Source organism: Lepisma saccharinum, chromosome 10 (assembly GCF_977018435.1).
Source record: "Lepisma saccharinum chromosome 10, izLepSacc3.1, whole genome shotgun sequence".
NCBI lineage: Eukaryota > Metazoa > Arthropoda > Insecta > Zygentoma > Lepismatidae > Lepisma > Lepisma saccharinum.
This window is the reverse complement of record NC_139238.1, coordinates 44828940-44850078: the sequence shown is the minus strand read 5'-3', so window position 1 is coordinate 44850078 and position 21139 is coordinate 44828940. Positions and strand designations below refer to the sequence as shown.

Sequence of the window (21139 nt, the reverse complement as noted above, 5' to 3'; positions counted from 1 at the left end):
TTCTTTACATTTATTCTTCATGTACATGTCTTCTATTCTTATTTTGGAGTAGAATCTACAGTGGAACCTCAGTTATACATTTTTCAAGGATCTGTGACTAAAGAACATGAGATGAGAAGAAAATGTAAAAATATGAATAAATATTACACAGTGACATGTTGCCTTAGCAGGAACAAAAAGATTGGAAGTACAATGAGGAAAATATTAAATCTGATAACTTAACATTAGAGTACCACTCTAGCTGTATTTTTTGTAGTTTTAGTTTTCAGTCCTGTTACATACACTTGTAAAATATGTCTATGCAGGACAAGTCATATTTACATGCTTGTGCTTTACAGGAGAGACAGGGCAAAGGAGCAACAGAGTCTCAGGAGTCTTCAATTTCAGCAGGTGATGGGGAAAAGAATTTACAAGATTCTTTGGAAGATGTTGGTTGGACATATGAGGAGGAGGAGGTATGGAAACTGTAGGCTGTCAGAGAAAGAACTAGTGAAAAAGAAATCCATCCCATCTGTGAAATTATTGTGTTTATTCCCTCAAAGTTTGAGTTGGATACACTGGAAGTGAGCCCAAAAATGCAGTGCATTTTCTCCTGTGCTATTGTGGGGTTGAATTTCACCTGGATGTACTCTGCCTCATGGAGTGATGCACACCTACCATTGAAGCAGAAATTGTTGAGGGATGTTTTCTCGATCCTTGGAAATAGCTTGGGGGATGCTCCTATCATTTAAATTTTTAACATGTTTACAGTGAGACAGGTGGGAAGGGGAGAGAATGCAAATTTTCTTAGCTGAGGAAATACTAGTGCACAACAGTATTCGTCATTGCCTTGTAATCAAGGGGTCCCGGGTTCGATACCCGGTGGAGGCACATAGTGGTTCGGATCCCACTTTAAACCGTAGGTCCAGTCCTGATTAGCCATACTGTGCATAAAGTGGACTTAAAACACCAAATCAACAACACAACAGTATTAAGGTATACTGTATGGTACTGCACGTTCTTTAGGTCATCGTTCCAATATGTAATTTTGGAAGCAATGGATGCTCTAGTTTCAGAGATGTGATGCTTTCTTTTCATTAATTCTTTCCCAGACACCCTGTATTTTGACTGCTTTGTAGGAATGTACAGATGTGAGAATTTCTACACATTATTGATACTGATAACATACGTGTGTCAATGTGATATGAAAGGCAAACGTTTAGTGGAGAAACTCGAAAAATCTTTACTAAATGTCGGAGTTACAGTTGTCTAGTGGTGTCTGACTGCCACTTGGAAATGCAGGATTGATTCAAAGGTAGGAATTTCTCAAGCCTGCGTAAAGTGGCTCTGGGGGGGATTCACCTAGCTTCAAATAAATGGTATCTGGGGGAACCATGGGGAATGGAGTAAAGGTGGTAAAGGTGGCAGGAACTCGGTGCTGATCACATCACCTCAAAAGTGACTGAGATAGAAGAATATATGGGGTCTATGCCAACATCTCCCTATATATACTTCATGGCATGGTGCAAGTGCATGGGGAACTTTGCTTTTACGTTTCTAAAAGTGAAAAATCATGTACATGAATCTTTCTTTTTAGTGAGAATTATGAATGTATGTCACTTTGGGGGGGGGGGGGCACACAAATATACTGCAACATTTCCAGGATACTTAGAGAGATTTCATGCAAATAGACATGTAGCATGAGGAGTTCACACCAAAGTAGCATGCAGTGGCGTATTCTGAAAATTTGACCTGCTTTACTGCAAAAAAAAAAAAATGCATATATTTATTATATATCAATTAGATATAATATAAATAAAAGACCAATGTGGACATCCAAGTAAAAGAAAAACAGAAGTCCAATAACTTCAAAGTTTGTAGCAATTTCTATACATGTGGAAAAAGTTGGTTATCTGGTTTACCGTCAAATAACATGGAAGAATTTCCATTGGTAGAAAGTGGCAACCGACACTTTACAACCAACTGCAAAAACACAAACAACTGCTTTTCCCTCCTATCTGTAAAAGAGCATTCATTGCACATGTGACAAGGGACATGTGCAGGCATGGAATGTACATGTAAGCCTTGAGAGCTTGGCTTCCACTTAATAGCGCCAGCAAAAATAGGTTCAACTCGCTCAGGTTGATAGCATTCAAGTTCATGTTTAATAGATTGTGTACTTCAGCACCAGGTGACTCATGGAAAATTTGTTACTTGCAAGTGTAAACCTTGAGAATTTGGCTTGCAGAATTGCTCAGCACACGTGCACAATTGGAAAACTATCTGGCAAAGAGGAACAGCCAAATAATGCCAGTGTAAACCAATAGTTATCAGCTTACAGTCAGTGTTTACATGTATAATTCTTCTGACCCCATACTAGAGCAATTGTATGTTAGGGGAGAGCATCTGAATGTGTGGAAAGATCTGTTTTTTTAAACAGAAGACAAAATGTCAGTGATGAACACCAGAGTGGGATGCCAGTTTGCATTGCAACTGAGACAGTGAAACAGCAGATCGGGTAGTGAATCCGTTAATGTAGTACACTCTCCCTTGACTTAAACTTGTTTCAGTACTGAACCTTCATTCTGCTGTGGATTACAGGAGGTTTCACTTCCTCTCACCACAAGAAACGAATTACACTTCGTTGCTCTTCTATGGTGCAAGTCAACAGTGGAGTGGTCATGTCCGCATGAACTACTGTGCAGGTGCATACTGTTCGATCATCACAATACCTTTATGGTATGTTGCTAAGGACAATGTTTTTTTTGCATAAATCTCTATGAAGTTTAGAATAAAATTCCTGTTATTTAATGACTTCCCTTCGTATTTGCCTTTTAACAATATGTCAAGTGACTAATCATTCAATTTACTTATAGGTGTCTCAATCGAGTCCAGAAGTGGCTGCACACATTGAAGATTATAAATTAAGTACTGTTCCAGAAGAAAATGAAAATCAAGAACTTGATAACACTGAAGATGAATCACAGGTATGTAAATTAATAAAAGTGATATTCTTTCTAGAAATGACCATGTGATAATTTAAGTGTAAGAGGAATGCAATAAAGAATACAATGAGAAGTGTTAGGAAATTAAACAATCAGTATGGAAGCAGAAAAACAACCAATTTTCCCAAGATAAGGAATTACATTTTTGTTCCATATGATTTAATTGTGAGCATTTTATATTTTTGCACATAATAATAATGTTGCAGTTTAAAAACAAATAAGAATAACTAAAAAAGAACAGAGATTACAAAAATTCAATAACCACAAAATCTCTAGTCCCTTCTGTACTTTCATTCTCTAATATAAATATTTCCTGTAATGCTTAGATTGGAAACATTTGATTGTACGAGATGCATCCAGAAAGTAAAGATACATCATGTGTAGTCCGAAGGAAATGTTGTGTATTTGTGGCTACACTGGCTTTGGCCTTGATCCTTACACTTTCTCCTTACATTAGTTTGTAGTAGCAGATGTTTGAAATAGCAGAGCCAGTCCATAATTCCACCAAATGCAAGTTGTAGTCCATCATATGGTTTCAAAATGCATGAATTCAAAGAAAAATTGTTGCTGTTTATGGAGATATTATGAATGGACAAAATGTGATGAAGTGGTGCTGTAAAGTCTCGGGAGGTAGGACTGATGTTCATGACCTTTGAGCTTCGATTATAATTATAAGATAATTATCTTCACAAAATTGAAGAAACAGTAATGTAAATCAGTGGTTGATGATAAGAGATTTGCATGCTCCCCATTCCACAAAGTGTCTAAGAAAACAATCTGTGTGGCTTTAACTGTGCAATTAGGGCACAGAAATTTGTGCACACACTGAGTGTCCAAAATGTTAATGGGAGAATGCAAAATGAAATGGATGTGTTCCATGTTGAACTTTCTCATGTGCTATCCAGAGGAAGGACAGCGGTTCTGGATAGTTGTGATTGGAGATGAAATGTGGGTTTACCACCACATGTCTGAATCCAAGCAACAGTCACTTCAATGGTGCCATACCAATGATCCCCAACAAAAAAAAAATATTAACAACTTCAATTTCAGACAAAAAAAAATGCATCCATTTTCTGGGATGGACACTGCATTCTCCTGGTTGATTTCATAAATCCTGCTATACATTGTCAGATCTTGAAACAGCTTCTAGGGGCCATTCAAAACAAAAGGATGCGAATGCTGACATGTGCCATCTGCCTGTTTCACAACAATGCTCAGTTCCACCCTGCGGATGGCACCATGGTACTTTTGGAAAGATTCACGTGGGATGTTTTGGAGCATCCACTGTATAGTCAAGATATAGTTCCCAATTACTTTCACCTGTTTCTTTGCCTAAAGAAGCATCTTGGAAATGCTTGAAAGGTGAAGATGATGGTAAAAGCAGAAGTCATGAAGTGGTTCAACAGTCATGCAGTAGACTTTTGTGAATCTAGAATACAGAAGCTGGTTTCCCGGGCATAATATGTGTTTGGATAATGACGGCAACTATGTTGGAAAGTAGCTTTTAGATTTTCACTGTAACAAAATATGTGAACAAATTGCTGAATGATCAGGAAATGTATTGTCCAATTCTCTGAAAACCCTGAAAATGCCTGGGAATTTGTTTTGGAAAAAATAATGGGAACCTTGAATATCATTCATCCTCACCATCTTAATTAGTCTAAAAGGGCAGAAAATATTATATAAAACAAGAAGAAGTACAAACTAACAAACATTTGTAAGAGAACATCAGCAACAATGTATCAATTGACCATAACACCATGAACCAAACTTCATACTTGTAATGCAGTAAAATTGGTTTTAATATGAAGAGGGAAATTATTTATTGTATCATTATTGCCTTTTTTCCTCTCTATTGGAAGAATTTCACAGGTCTTGCATCTTTCTTTGTCCAAGAGAAGTAATATGCATCTATGCATAAACAATGATATAACTATGAGTACAATTAAATCAATATAAACATGATAACCAGTTTAACAGAGGGTGTTACAGAAGTGGAATAGAATTAACCTGAATTCCAAATTGTTGAAGAAGCATGAAACTATACCTTGCATTATTCTGTACTATTGTAAACAAATTTTCTGCAAAGATATTGGGCAGAATTGGATGGATACCAAGGAAGGGTAGTTTACTAATTTTGACCATAGTGACTGCCATACAATTAGGCACAAAATTTTCATATCAGTTTGATATTTTCTGACCATGGAATACAGTGTGATAAACAATAGTGGATTTTGTTTCCTTTATTTTTGAACCTATCTGTTCAATTGAATTGTCTAAGAACAGTGAAGGCAGCACACCTTTGAAATAAAAAGATTTTTAAAGTACAGTACAACCAAAATAGGGAATAACTTCATGGTTGTTGAGGTTTCACGCTGCCAGTATGGCTTTGAAAGTTTATGCAGAAGTAGGTATGTCACATAAAATGAAACAGAGATGCAAAAGTTTCTTTGATCATGTGCCACAGTTGTTTTCTCTCTGCTGATGCCACAGTATAGAGCATTTTGTGAACTGTAGTTTTTGGTGAAATTTAGTTATTTTTATTCAGTTCAACCAACTTTATAGTGTCAATTTTAAAGTTCCTCCCCATCTGACAACAGCATGATTGAATGAGCAGCTACATACATGTGGGTGGCTTCATAAAGAAAAAAGTTTTGGGTCTGGAGAAAGAGAAAAAGTGAACCTTGTGAGAGTTGTTTTAAAACAACCTGTGGCATGCCAGTTGTGAGTTGAAGATGCTGACTGACAGTATGGAAAGAGGCTTCAAATTTTGTCCATCATCTTCAACACATTTAAAGCTAGTTGATGGATGTTTTCCCCGCATGGGATCAGAAGGGGTAATGTTGAGGACTTCAATTTCTTCCAGTGACCTGCTTTTTTCCCTACCTTCACCCAATGTCACTAAACACCTGGGAATATGTGAACAACAGAGTTTTTGTGTCATCCGTACCATCCAGTATGCCAGGATTGAAGTGCAAGGTTGCTGATGCTGTAAAGATTATTACACTAGACATGCTGGGTGTAGCAAAAATTGGACTACTGCTTGGATGTGTGTCATGTGACATTTGCAGGATTTCTTTTATCAATTCATAGTGTTATAAACTCATATTGTTACTATTATATCCACATATTTTCTTGTACTTTTATACAGCATGTTAGAGTTTGCATGCAGCTAAATGGTGAGCACACTCACCTTTAGTGCAAGTGGTCCCAAGTTCGATTCCTGGTGGGAGATCCAAAACTGTTGATGTTGATCCAGCATCGTTAGGACAATTGGAGCTATTTAAAAGCAATAGTAGCTGACTAAGATCTCAGTAAAATGTCACTTGGCAGGCCTTAGCACTTCAAGGACTTCAATTTTACATTCCCCCATTTTTATATTTTCCTGCATCATACATTAAATATCCATGGTCCCGCTAGAGCAAAATGCTATAAAATTTTCCCCAATCTTACATTTTCACTCATTTTAAGTTTCTTTAAGCTTGATCCCCTGAAAAACATAAAATTGAGGTTCCACTGTATTTGCAGAAATAAATTACCAAATCTCAACAATCATTTTTACACACATTTTATATCAACTGCACTGCACTGCTACACCATAAAGTCTGACAGATTTATTAAATGAGGCAACAAAACTTTCTTATTAATATATTTTGTACTCCCCTGCATATACATTTATGAATGCTTAATTTATGTTAAGCAAAATATTTCCAACTTTGCCGGAAATGAGGAAATACATGGCCTAAACACAAGAAATAAAGACAAACTTCACATAAAACACTGCCACCTTAACTTATGTAAGAAAGGCCCTTAAACTCTTCCATATATCTCTACAATAAACTACCACAAGATGTGAGGAAAGAACCAAAATTGATGATATTCAAGCACAAGATAAAATTGATGCTTCTGAAGCATGTTTTTTATTCTATAGCTGAATACATGGAAACAACTTTTACATAAGACAAAATGTATATAATGTAGTATAATCACATATTCTTCTTGTAAATTTAAATGTCAAATGAAGGTGGATAATTAGTATCACCTAGAAGTAGGCTATAGTGTTCTATATCTTCTCATGTTATATTTCTTTGTGATTTTGATATAATACCAGAGTAAGACCCAATGTTTTACAATTTTTGGCTATGTATTTTGTATTTGTGTGTGTAAAATCTATTAATGTAGTATTGTATTGTAATGTAAGTATTGACATGTCCTATATTACCATGTACTGTTATTTGTACACACCGGTAGTCCTTGGATGCAAATAAACTAAACTAAACTATGATTGTCTAGAGAGATGTGGCATTACTGAATCAATTAATAATTTTGTTTGTAATAAATAAAATTTCTTCTTTGTATCATTAGAACAGCATTCTGATTAAATTGAAATTTTGCAGCAAGGAACAGAAGATGCACCTTTGAAAACTTTCTTCTTTCTTACGCAGACTGGTGAGGGGATATTCCTGATCCATCCTCCCAATGAACAAATAGTGAAGGTCAGTGAATTATCTGCACACCCCCCAAAACCCTAGCCCATAGTTTCCTCAACACCCTCTATTTTTTTTCCTTTTTTTTTGCAAAGTCTCAATTTATGGCCATTTTGTCTCTAAATTTACCCTTACATTCCCTAAATATAGATTTAGACACCCAGATCGAAAATTCTGGATATGTCTCTGAAGATATGTAGTTGCACTTTTCAAAGTGAGGAATAAATGCTTTACTGCAGTAAGAGCTGAAGACTGAAAACTGCCTGAGTCACTTCAGATTCCCTGAGACTTGAGTTTTGTTTAGTATAGAAAAATCTAAAACTTATTCTCTTAGGAAGATTTCACACTGAAGTGACAAGCATCAGCTGACATGTGAAATTAGGGTTACAAAGTGACAAATGACAGTCTGGATGAAGCAAAGAGCTTAAGCACTGCAGTGGCTCAAATGCTACATTCACATTGACTCTAGTGGTAGTGGTATCAAGTGGTAGCTCTTTCAAGCACAAATAGTCATGTACGAAGTGCTCAAAATATATCCCACTTACATTTATGTGGAAAAGTGCATTTCGGCTGATCAGTACATAAAGGCACAGGAACACTGTATTTAAAATTTGAAATTTTGTTCATGATGGTGCTTTATTATATTGTCAACCCGTACGTTCAAATTGTTTCACCAGTTTGTCTCTTCTAAAAATTTATGTATAGGTCCTTAGGATAAAGCATTCAGTGTCCATACATAACCGAGGCAACACACTGCAATAGCCAAGTACGAAGGAGACATAAGTGACACATGCAGCATGTCAAGTCACTCTGGTTTGAAAGGTTGCATTTAACATACTTTTTCATGTGACATATCACCTGAAAGACAGTATGTCACACATCAATTGTCACTTGGCATAAATGCTTCCTTAAATTATTGGATTAACTGACTTGAGTGCAGTTTATTGAGTAAAAATTAGTTTTAAACTGTTGCTAAACAGTGTATCAGTTCTTAACTTACATCAAAACATCAATATTGTGACTATAGAATGGATAAGTCTCTTCCCAAGAAGAGAAGATATGCTGGATATTTCAGATCAGGGCAGATTAAAAAGGGAGTTAGGTGGCTCCACACTCAAGCATCAGAAACCACCAAGAAATAATCATTGGTACTATGAATGTAGCTATGACAGCTAAAGAAGCCATCTGCCCCTCTATGAGAAAAGTTGGTTAATATGCCACTGCAGACACATGAGTCATTCCTATGTGAAGTACGGGGCAGCAAGTTTTGAGCTATCAAGCCCAAAACTGGTGCTTAGTGTTCTTTGTCCCGTCCCTCCCACCAAGAAGAAGTAATTTTAATGCAGCTTCAAATTGGACACAGTCATCTCACACATCGTCCTTTGGTACAAGAGCTGGACCCTCTGCTGTGCCGTAAATGCAACGCTGTTTTAAGTGTTCGGCACAGCCTTCTCGAATGTGACGATTTAAATTACCTCAGACAGGGTTTAACTTTCTGAACAATTTGTCAGCTATGTTGGGAGAGGATGACACTGTTTAGCCCATTTTTATTAGCTTTTTGAGAAGAGCACTTTCTGTGAGGTAATTTTTAGACTATTATTTTATTTTTTAATATTTGTGCTTGTCCTATGCAGGTCACTTGCATTTTTAATCTTTCTCAAGGGCTCTTTACATCCTTTTTTTAATTTTAAGGTAAGGGTTTTAAATAAGGTGATTTTACCCATATACACTGAAGGGTGCAAAATGGCCATATCCAAACATTTTAAATCAATCAATCATATGACATATGTTTCATGCCTACAACACCACCTACAAATCACATTGTATAATTTCATACTTTGAAAAGATGAACCAATGTTGATACTGATGCATAGGAAAGTATCAGTTGGAATTTCAACCCAAACACCGGCCAATACTTTTCTAAAGCCTTCTGCTTGATATTTTAGCAGTTTAAATGTCATGGAAACTATTCAAAATTAACAGTATTTTGTGAGAAAATACATATATGGTTTGTTATTGAATGACAGCTATAATTATCCCATAAGCAAATTTATGTATATTTTCAATTACCTCTTCTAGATGTATACGAGGTGTGTTCAAAAAAAGACCGAACTTTTTTTAATAGCATGCGAACTGTTGCAGATGGCATGATCCGGCTACCGTGCGCACCTAGCTGCATATCTTGGTAACAGATTGCCTTTTACTGGGTTCCGATCTATGCGTTAGTTGTCAAGTAGCAGCCGATAGAGTGAGGTCGTGCACAAGCAGCTTTCAGATTAGTGACAAAGCGACAATCAAGGAGTTGGAGGAACAATGCGTGTGTGTGAAATTTTAAGTAAAACTTGGGAAAACTTTTACGGAAACATTCCAAATGCTTAACCAAGCATACAGGGATGACTGCATGAGCCGAACACAGTGATTTCATTGTTTAAGCACTTTAATGAGGGCAGGAGTTCAATTGCCGAAGATCTAAGGGCTGGACGACCTTCTACGTCAACAGACTACCTACATGCTGAGATTGTTCGCGATGTGATACATGAAAATCTTCGTTTAACTGTCCGTGAGGTTGCTGAAGAAGTTGGCATAAGTGTAGGATCCTGCCATAATATCCTGACTGAAAAACTTGATATGCATCGTGTCAGTGTAAAATTTGTGCTCAGTTTGTTGTTGCATCATGACAACGCTCCACCTCACAGATCGCTCCTTGTCACAAGTTGTCTGGTAAAAAATCCCACTTCTGCTGTGCCTCATGCACCCTATCCTCCTGACTTGGCACCTGCCGACTTTTTTTCTCTTTCCCAAACTGAAACCACTTCTGAGAGGATGGCGTTTGCAGACCATCGAGGAAATTCAGGGAAATGCAACAACAGTACTGCGTGCCATCAAAGAAAGTGCGTTCCAGCAGGAGTTCCAAAATTGGAAGAAACTATGGCAATGGTGTATTGACGCTGGGGGGGAGTAGTTTGAAAGGGATAGTGGTGCAAAGTGTGTATCATGAGCAATAAAGCAAGAACAGAAAAAGCTCGGTCTTTTCTTTTTTTAACACACCTCATATCCAACATTTTAAATGGGATAATTATAAATATTATAGTTTATAAATATTTAAGGCTGGAAAGCTAACTTTTCCTAGACAAATGTAAAGGCAAAACATTCATAAAATTTATGACCTTTGATTTTATTCAATATAAAAAATAAGAGCACAATGATTAAGTTTTAAGTACCTGATTTTCAATGAAATCACATTGTATTGACATAATAAAATATGAGATATAACAGGTAAGGGTCCTTATCAGGCTGATAGGAAAAGATGATTGAAAGATTATAAAAAAATATTCATGTAAATCCTCTTTCTGAATCCCAATTTTTGTGTACTAAACATGCCAATTTATTGTTACTTGTGTTTTAGAAATGTACCTTCTTGAAGATATATGAACTTGTTATCACTACACAGGTGTGAACTTTCACTATTCCTTGCTGCACTTCTCTGTGGGGCTCATGTAATCACTCACAAAATTTACTATGATGAGGTATTACAAGTTCATGAACCTCATGAGACTGATTCTTCCAGCATCCTCAGTAACTATGGATGAGGGATGAAGGTACTGCAACACTCAAGTTTTATTTAGAGGCCCAACACAGAAGTAAAGTCAAAAAACTTTTGTCAATCATAAAATTTACAAATGGTTAGAATTTAGAGTTAAATTGATACACTGTTCAAGTATCAGTTCAAAGTGGTATTATCTCAGGTCTAATATCTGTACAGGAAATACACTAGTATGACCAGCTGCACACCAGATGCAATTGACACGACGCGATGCAACACAACATGATGAGTCACAAAGCAACATGACACAACAAGTCATTTTGTTTGTTCAGGGCCGATTCCTTCATGTAAGAAATGAGGAACTTCCTATAGTTCATTTTTACTTATTTCGAGTCGTCTACTTTTTAGGAGTTTCATAATAATGTGCGTCATAAAATGATGAGCGCAGTGTACGTACATGCAATTGCCTCTCGCTCCAGCAGCAGCCAAAATATGATGTTCACAGGCTTTGCTGCTACTCGCTGAGGAACATCGGCATTCATCCTACAGACAGATGGGTGAGGAGTGGAAGGGGCAGTGCAAGGGAGGGGAGAAGGTTGCGAAGATCAGCGAGGGCTGAGGAACCAGCAAGAGTTTCCTCAGTCAGCGATGCCTACCCTAGCAAAATGGTACTAAACCTAGCACAGTTTGATCTTTCTTGGCACCTAGCACCCTGTTATTGGCATAATGGTAAAATCTAGCATAATCTGCAAATGCGAGTCCCTTGGAGAGGAAAATCGAATTGAAAGGAATATGTTTTCAGGAAATAAAAATAAAATTATGTCCAAATCTTATTTCTGCTTCATCAGCGGACATGTTTCAAATAAAAGGGAGTATGCCTACAAAGCGACAACCTTTTTACAACCATGCCACGATCCACCCTCTATCCTTTCGTTGTCCTGCCCAATTTTGTTCATGAGGAAATTGTTTGGCAGGAAATCGGTAGAAGGTTGGGTGTAAACAAACAATTTTATCAAACCGTTTCAAGTTCAGCGCTGAACCCATTTCGTTTGTTGAGCCATTGTACACAATTTTGTGGGAAAATTAACAATATTACATAACTCCATTGAATAATAAGTAATGCAAGTTCAAAACTCGAAAAGTAGATGCATAATTGAACTTGAACAGTTATCCGAAAATATATATATATATATGAAGGGCCAGGGGGAAAAACGATGAATGTTCATTCGAGACAATTTGCCAGGAAATGAAAAACAAAGTATTTCTTTCCATAAGACTGTTAATACAGGGTGGTGCAAAATTCCGTTTACAACGCTTGGGAGGTGAATCGCCAAGTAAAAACAAGGAAAAAATGTCATGTGAAAAAATGTCGAAATCGGCACCGTTTACGAGTGACAGGCGTGCGAAAATCGCCTCACACCATGTGTAAAGCACAATAACTCAAGAAGGAAGAAATATATCAATGTCGGATTAAAAGAATAGAAAGAAAGCCGTGCCTGACGAATACAATGGTGCAGCAATTGAGGCCCAGCGTAAATTGCGCAAGGAGACTCTCAAAGAAAGTGGGGAATCGCCTGATGGAAAATATAGGAAATTTACTACTATTTTCTACATAATGTTGAGATCGGAATGTAGGCAGTAAGAAATGATGACGTATGTCCACATGTCCCACTACTGCTGGGACACCGTCCCACACTCGCGAAATAGGAAATTCACCCGAAAATGACGCTATGCCGTCAGATTACGCTGAGATTGATTTCAGCTAATTTATACAGAAAGCTACACTAGAGGCGCTGGGAGTGTAGGTCACCTGTTACGTATTAGCGTTGGTGGATACTACGTAGAGAGTGTAGTCGACCGTTGTTCTTCCTGTCTGTTCTGCGTCTCGCAGCGTGGAGTTTAGTCTGGCGTTTGTGTGTGGTTGAATTGCGCCAAGGAATATTGTACGTAGAGTACGTATTCCCGTGTTCTTTCTCGGTTTGCAACAACTGCGTGGACACCTGTGTGACATTACGTGGGTGCTAATCACGGTAGTTGTGATCTGTCACTCGGAGGGAAAGTGCCCCTGTTGCTGGGCAGTTCTCGAAGAGGACAATGGTGGAGTACTCTAGCCACGAGCTTGCTGATATGCATCTCGTTTATGGAGAGGCAAACCGAAACAGCCGTGAAGCAAGGCGTTCGTATCACGAACGTTTTCCCAAAAGGCGGTTACCAGCACATGCACTCTTTCAAAGACTTGATGCTCGTCTGCGTGAAACTGGATCTCAACTACCCCGTAGGTGGGATTGTGGAAGACCCCGCACTGTGCGCACTGTGCAATTTGAAGAGGACGTGTTGGGCGCGATACGAGACCGTCCTGGCACCAGCACACCTGTCATTGCTCGTACGCGACAAACCCACCATAGCAATGTGTTCCGCGTTCTTCAGGAGGAGGGATTGCACCCATACAAATTGCATAAGGTGCACTACATACTGCCCACGGACTTTCCCCTATGCATGGATTTCTGCCAATGGTACGTGCAAGAAACTCTTGCCATTCCAGATTTCACAACAATAGTTTTGTGGACCGATGAGGCAATGTTCAACAGGGACGGCATGTTCAATAGCCACAACAGCCACGTCTGGGATATGGACAATCCGCATGCAATCATTGTGCGCCATCATCAACATAGGTTCGCAGTGAATGTGTGGTGTGCGTAGTAGGTGACCACTTGATAGGCCCGTATATTTTGCCCTCTATTTTGTGTGGTGGGAATTATCGGGTGTTTCTACATGACGTATTACCTGAACTTTTGGAAAACGTGCAACTGGCAAGTAGACAACGTATCTGGTTTCAACACGACGGCGCCCCCGCACATTTCGACCGGGGAACCAGGCCCTTACTCAACGATATTTTCGGCGATCGTTGGATTGGCAGGGGTGGGCCTTTGCCGTGGCCACCTCGTTCCCCCGACCTCACACCACTGGATTTCTTTGTATGGGGAGAAATGAAAAGGCTCGTGTATGAAACCCCTGTGGAAAGTGTTCAGGACCTCGTTGCTCATGTTAGTGTCGCTGCTGGGACAATTGGTGACATGCCAGAGGTATTTGCACGTACTAGACAATCAGTGCTTCGCCAATGCCATCTTTGTCTTGAAGTCAATGGCGGACATTTTCAACAACGTCTCTGAGTATAGCGGTGTTTGTGAGCCCCTATCAGCACCCCATAGTGTCCTTTAGTGAAAGGTGCGAGTGAAGAAGCTGGAGATCGCTGTACTTCATACCATCGATCTGCATGTGCGGAGGTTGTGCGCTTCTCAGTGGAATTCCTTCAAGATGTGCTGTGCCTGGAAATGTTACATGCCATTGTGTGTGTTTTCTCGCCATTCTCCGTCTTCATTCCTTCGAGGATTACCCACTTTCTTTGGGGAGCTCTCTTGTAGTATGTACAGCCTGACGTCATGTGGCCATTGTTTAACTTTTGTTTTTCGTACTGCAAAGTAGTGTGTCAACATTAAGGGATTGCAATCGTTTTTTTATGATTTTCCGGTTTTTTTTCCATTTGGGATGATGTCCCAGCAGTAGTGGGACATGCGACAACTTGGTTTCTTTTCTTCTTCCTACCGCAATGTGAACCGTGTACAACAGGAGATTTGCAGTTATTTTCCTATTTCCCGGGTGTGGGCCGGTGTCCCAGCAGTAGTGGGAGATGTGGACATACGTCGTCATTTTTTACTGCCTACATTCCGATCTCAACATTATGTAGAAAATAGTAGTAAATTTCCTATATTTTCCATCAGGGGATTCCCCACTTTCTTTGAGAGTCCCCTTGCGCAATTTACACTGTGCCTCAATTGCTGCACCATTGTATTCGTCAGCCACGACTTTCTTTCTATTCTTTTAATCCGACATTGCTATCTTTCTTCCTTCTTGAATTATTGTGCTTTATACATGGTGTGAGGCGATTTTCGCACGCCTGTCACTCACATACGGTGCCGATTTCGACATTTTTTCACATGGCATTTTTTCCTTGTTTTTACTTGGCGATTCACCTCCCAAGCGCTGTAAACGGAATTTTGCACCACCCTGTATATGCCAAAATAATAATGCGTTTTTCAGGCAGTTCTCATCGTTTCCAAACCAAGGCCGTTCTCATTCTTATAGTACAGCTTCTGAACTATCAGATGGCGTTGCGATCTCAAAATGGGCGAAAAATCGACATTCATCATTTTCCCCCCTGGCCCTTCATATATATATATATATATATATATATATATATATATATATATATATATATATATATATATATATATATATATAAATATATATATATATATATATATATATATATATATATATATATATATATATATATATATATATATATATATATATATTAATAAACCCAAGCACACTTTAGAAGCATTTAGCATAATTTCAGAGTTTAAGCATCACTTTTCATTATCCTCGATCCACGCAACAACAGGGAGGGGGGGAAGTCAAAATTCTTGAAAAATCTGAAATATCATCAATGCTATTTTTGAAGGTTCTTGTGCTTTTACATAATCATAATCTTTATTCATCCGTTGACCCATTTTTTCATGGGTATGGATTTCGTCCAGATACATGAAAATACAAGCAATTACAGTATAAGAACTAGAGATTTTTACATGCTGCACATATGTGATAAAAAATAAAAAAATAATTGTACATTACATTCACAATATTAAAAACAATGATAAGCATATATACCAGTGTGTATATATAAAAAGTACATGCATGACTCTTTTTTTTTAATTAGAGTTACATTGTTCCTTCTATGGTATTATTACATTTCTTTGTCTACTTGATATTTGTACCCAATCTAGTTTATAGTTCATTGATGTCATACAGAGCTCTGTCTGTGAGATATTTTTTGATTAGCTGCAATTTTTTCTTTAAGGGAGTGATATTTTTTTTAGCCAAGGGGGAAGGTTGTTGTGGAATTTTATGCCTGCAGAATGTGGTGATCTGTCTGTCAGAGTTAATCTGTTGGTCTGGATATGGCAGTTTTGTCTATGTCTTGTATTATGTCCATGAATTTCTTAATTTCGTCTTGTCATTAAGTACATAGATAATAGATTTATAAATATAGAGCGAGTATACAGTCATACTTTCATTTTTGCGAAAGGCAATTCTGCATGTGCCCTTTTCTGTAGTGTGAACACTCTTTTTGTATGTACGTGAACTGCCCCTCCCCAAGATGTAATACATTATTCTAAGCAAAGGATAAATAAGACCCTAGTACAGGTTCATATTGATTTCCTTAATATTAAATTGTGATAGGATTTTCAACAGATAAAGATTTTTTGTGAGTTTATCACAGATATAGTCAATATGACATGCCCAATTTATCATGGATGATCAATCCTAGGAATTTTACATGGTTAGCATACTCTATTTCATTTTCATCTAAGTAAACCATCAAGTTATCATAGTTCTTCTTGTTGCCAGGGTTAAAAATCATGAAATTTGTTTTTTGATAGCTTACATTTAGGCTATTAGTGCTCAAGTACTGGGTTAGTTGATTAATTGAGATGTAAGTCTGAATTTCTAATTGTTCTTTTGTTTTTGCCCTACATATTATGTTAGTGTCATCTGCATAGGTGATTTTGAGTCATGTTTTTCATCGGTATGTCATTGATGTAAAGGATGAATAATAATGGACCAAGTATAGATCCTTGAAGGACACCTATCTTTGACGATTTGTAGCTGGATTAGAAAGTTTTGATAGATGCATTATCTACGTGCTCAATTTGAGTGTCTTGTATTCGATCAGAGAGAAATGATTTAATTAAGTTAAATGTGCCACCTCGGATATCTAAACTATACAGTTTATGCATAAGTATGTTGTGGTTGAGAGAGTCAAATGCTTTGGACAGATGTAGAAATACTGTACTTGGAATTTCATTGTCCTCCAAGGCTTCAGTAATTATATTTATAGACTGTACAGTTGCAGAATTCGTTGATTTGTCTTTTTGAAAACCATGCTGATATTCATTTACATTATTATTAAATTTGGAACAAAAATCATGGATTTTATTGGAGATTATTTTTTCGAGAATTTTGGAGAAGGTTGAAGTAATTGCTATTGGTCTGTAATTTAAGGGGCCTGTTTTAGGCCCCTTTTTGTATATTGGTTTTATGACTCTCTTTTAAAGATATTTGGGAATATACCATTTCTAAAAAGATGAATTTATAGCAAATTGTAGATGCACATTAAAATATTTCAAGGTTCGAGGGGCAAGGGTACCTTGCTCTACCACGAGCATGGGCCTCCAGCTAACATTCTAAATGCAATGGATAGTACAAGCAATATGTGCGTATGTAATTGAATGCATTTTTTTAAACCTTCCTCTGTTTACTATAACTTCCTCCTACACCCCAAAAAAACCACGAGTCACCACTGTGTTTGTTAGCTAAAATCTGATTGTAGATTTCATCCATGTGTGTAATAGGTATAGGTCTGTTTTTATAATTTGGAAAGCGGGTAACACTGCATCAGATTCAATGTACATGTAGATTTAATGTATCAATTTGTATGTTTTGATTTGAATCTACATAATACTGCTACTGCCCTTGCACTGTTTATTGCAGTGGCCATAGGGTATATTCAAATATATACATATATATATATATATAATATATATATATATGAAGGGCCAGGGGGAAAAACGATGAATGTCGATTTTTCGCCCATTTTGAGATCGCAGCGCCATCTGATAGTTCAGTAGCTGTACTATAAGAATGAGAATGGCCTTGGTTGGGAAACGATGAGAAGTGCCTGAAAAACGCATTATTATTTTGGCATATATTAATGTACTTATGGAAAGAAATACTTTGTTTTTCATTTCCTGGCAAATCGTCTCGAATGAACATTCATCGTTTTTCCCCCTGGCCCTTCATATATATTCCAGTCTGTAATTAGAGGTATGTGGCTGAAGTGAATGGACTCACGCATGTGCAGATTGTCTTGTCGCAAGCTGCTCAATGCGATACCAAATTGCACAGACCTACATTGTTTTGTCATAAACTGTTGCAATGTGATTCAAGTCAAATACAGGGCTAGCATAAATGATTCATTCGTTTTGAAAAGGCTATATTTTCAAAGGTATTACACGTACACACATGAAAGATATATGAAAAACTCACCAAGTTTATACACCCTCTACAAATGTTCGATATGTGCCCCTTTGGTTGCACGACACACGTGCAGACAATATTCAAGCTCATTCCATACATTTTGTAGCATAGTTTTGTCAATGGTCTGCACTGCAGCACTGATGCGTTCTTTGAGCTCGACTAACGATTGCGGTAGTGGGGGTACGTAAACAAGGTCCTTAACGTACCCCCACAGGAAGAAGTTGCAGGGCGTTAAATCAGGACATCTGGGAGGCCAGGGGAACAAAGCTAGGTCATCCTCACAAATATGCCCAATCCAGCAATGCGGAAGTTCATCGTTTAGGTAGTCACGAACTGGGATGTTCCAATGAGGGGGTGCCCCGTCTTGTTGGAAGACAAAATCCCTGAAGTCAGCACTGAGTTGCGGGAACAACCACAACTGCAACATATCCAGGTAACATTTACCGGTCACAGTTTGCTCAGCAAAGAAAAACAGCCCATACATCTTTGTTTGTGACACTGCACAGAAAAGGTGGCCGCGGTGGCTCAGTCGGTAACTCATCTGACTACCATGCTAAAGGTCCCGGGTTCGATCCCCGGCCGGTTCAAATCCGGGAACTTTTCTAACGATGGAAGCGGCTCCGGCGCCCACCCAGCGTCGAATAACATGGGTACCTGGGGGGTAAAGGCAGTCAGGGGCATGATGCTGATCACATCACCCCCACTCACGACCGGATCAAGAAAGTGTGGGGCGTTACCCCCACACCCCCTATACGCCTTCATGGCATGGTGCTAAGCACAGGGGAACACTTTACCTTTTTACCTTTTACTGCACAGAAAACATTCACCTTTGGCGAATCTCTTTCAACTGTCACGACTGCACGTGGATTTTCCGTGCCCCAGAATCGCATATTATGACAAATCACGTTCCCGGATAAGTGGAACGTTGCTTCATCGCTGAATATCAACTTGGCGGCAAAATCCTCGTCCTCCAATGCTTCTTGCACGTTGACGCAAAATTCTAGTCGACGGGCGAATACACAATACAAACTTGGTGAGTTTGTGGTTCTTTTCATATATCTCTCATGTGTGTACATGTAATACTTTTGAAAATATAGCCTTTTCAAAAGGAATGAATCATTTATGCTAGCCCTGTATTTCGTCTGGTGTGCGGCCTCCCATAAGAGACCTTCTCCAAAATGGTTTGCAACAAAAATGACTTGTCACACTGATTTGTGTTGGACCTGGTGTGCAGCTGGCCTAATTCAGCAAAATTTCACTGCACCATGCCATAAAAACACTTAAGGAGTATAGAAGTAAGAGTCCATGCATTCTTGTTCTAAAGCAAGTTGAACATGGTGTGAATAGCACCAGTTCTGCCAATCTTTACCTCCACTTCCCAAGGTCATCCCCCAATATTCATTGGTGTCTGTCTCATAGAAATACGGTGTCAAATCGAAATGTAACAAGACACAATTGTAGTTTGTAGATGTCCACTTGCAGTTTCTGAAGCAAAGTTTGAATTACAGTTGGAAGATTTCAAAGATGGAGAAGTACTTCTGCAAGACTTGAACTATCAGCAGCGATGTTCTCTAAACCTAGAACTACCAACACAGCCAGTCAGAAGCATAGGAAACTCAGAGGTTCGTACATCTTACCTCGATGTCATGTTAATTAATATTATAGATGGAACAGAGTAAGTGGTACTCTATTGGTGTCAGATGATGCAGACATACTGATGATTTTACTGATCTTATATATCTATAAATAGCCTGTAACTCAGTGCAAAATTCTACCATTTTCATAAAAGTTTTATGAGTTTAAAGATAAAATCTACAAGGTGGCGCAAAAGTCATCAACTGATTTTCTTAGCCTAAGCTTGGGTTTTAAATTAAACAAAGTAGTTTTTTGGTGTTAAAGTTTTATTCATAATTGTAAGTTTTATGTTCTCAATTTTTAAAGATAACATCCAATAAATGACCACCATTTATTGATGCAAATTTGGGCTCTTTTTATTGCATTTTCCATTGTGTTGGAAATCTGTGGGGAAATGTTTTCAATTTCATGCTGAATATTGTCCTTTAGTTGCTGTAACGTCTCTGGTATATTCACATAAACCAATGACTTCAAATATCCCCAGAGGAAAAAATCTAAAGGGGTCAAATCGGGGGACCTGGCTGGCCATGGCAAATCACCAAAATGGGATATTACTCAGCCCGAAAAAGTGTCACACAAAATTGTCACAATTTTTCCACGTTCTTGTGGGGTATATTTATTCACTTTCGCACACAATAAATTTTGTGAGTATCTTCTATTTAACTGACAAAGCACTACTGATATAAACAAAAAAAAATATCAAAATAAAGGTCAGTTCAAATAGGATGATGACTTTTGGGTCACCCTTTATAATCTAGTTTTGTAAAATAAATGTCGAAATATGCAGTTTGTTTCCAATGGCAAAGATATTGTAGTAGCGTGGTTACGTACATAAATTAAGGTGTTAATGAACAATTCATGTTCTTTAAGGGACATTAACAATTTTATATCAGATCATCAGAATATTAGTCATCAGTAGTATCTGTCAAAGCAGGCTCCATGGTGTAATGGTTAGCACAGTGCACTGCAACGGCAGGAGTCCCAGGTTCAAATCCTGGCTTGGGCATTTTTGTGAGTCCCCCTTCATCAATTTCATCATATCATCACTCATCCTCATTGTTGCAATTAGCCAAAAGTGGCATAAAATCAAAGTTAACATAAACCAATAAATGAATCAAGTATCTGTCAATTTTATATCTGTGCTTCATTAGTATAGAAATTATGGTGGAACCCCGATTTTATATTTCTAAATTTTACACTTCCACGCATTATACATTCAACCCTCATGGACTCTCGCATTTTATAACATTATCCTCTATTAGTCCACGAGGGTAAAAAAGTAAAAAAAGTGTGGGGAGAACCAGGATTTTTTCAACCTGTTCAAGTGG

General features: G+C 38.0%; 1 protein-coding gene across 1 annotated transcript in view; it reads left to right on the top strand.

The window, feature by feature from the left end:
* LOC145994082 (uncharacterized) overlaps positions 1 to 21139 on the top strand; it is a 184427-nt gene that overhangs the window by 139596 nt on the left and 23692 nt on the right. Inside the window, exons 17-20 of the mRNA XM_083130167.1 lie at positions 339 to 455; positions 2856 to 2966; positions 7382 to 7480; positions 19685 to 19798. Of these exons, the coding sequence (XP_082986293.1) occupies positions 339 to 455; positions 2856 to 2966; positions 7382 to 7480; positions 19685 to 19798 (441 nt within the window). The remainder of the gene's footprint in view (positions 1 to 338; positions 456 to 2855; positions 2967 to 7381; positions 7481 to 19684; positions 19799 to 21139) is intronic.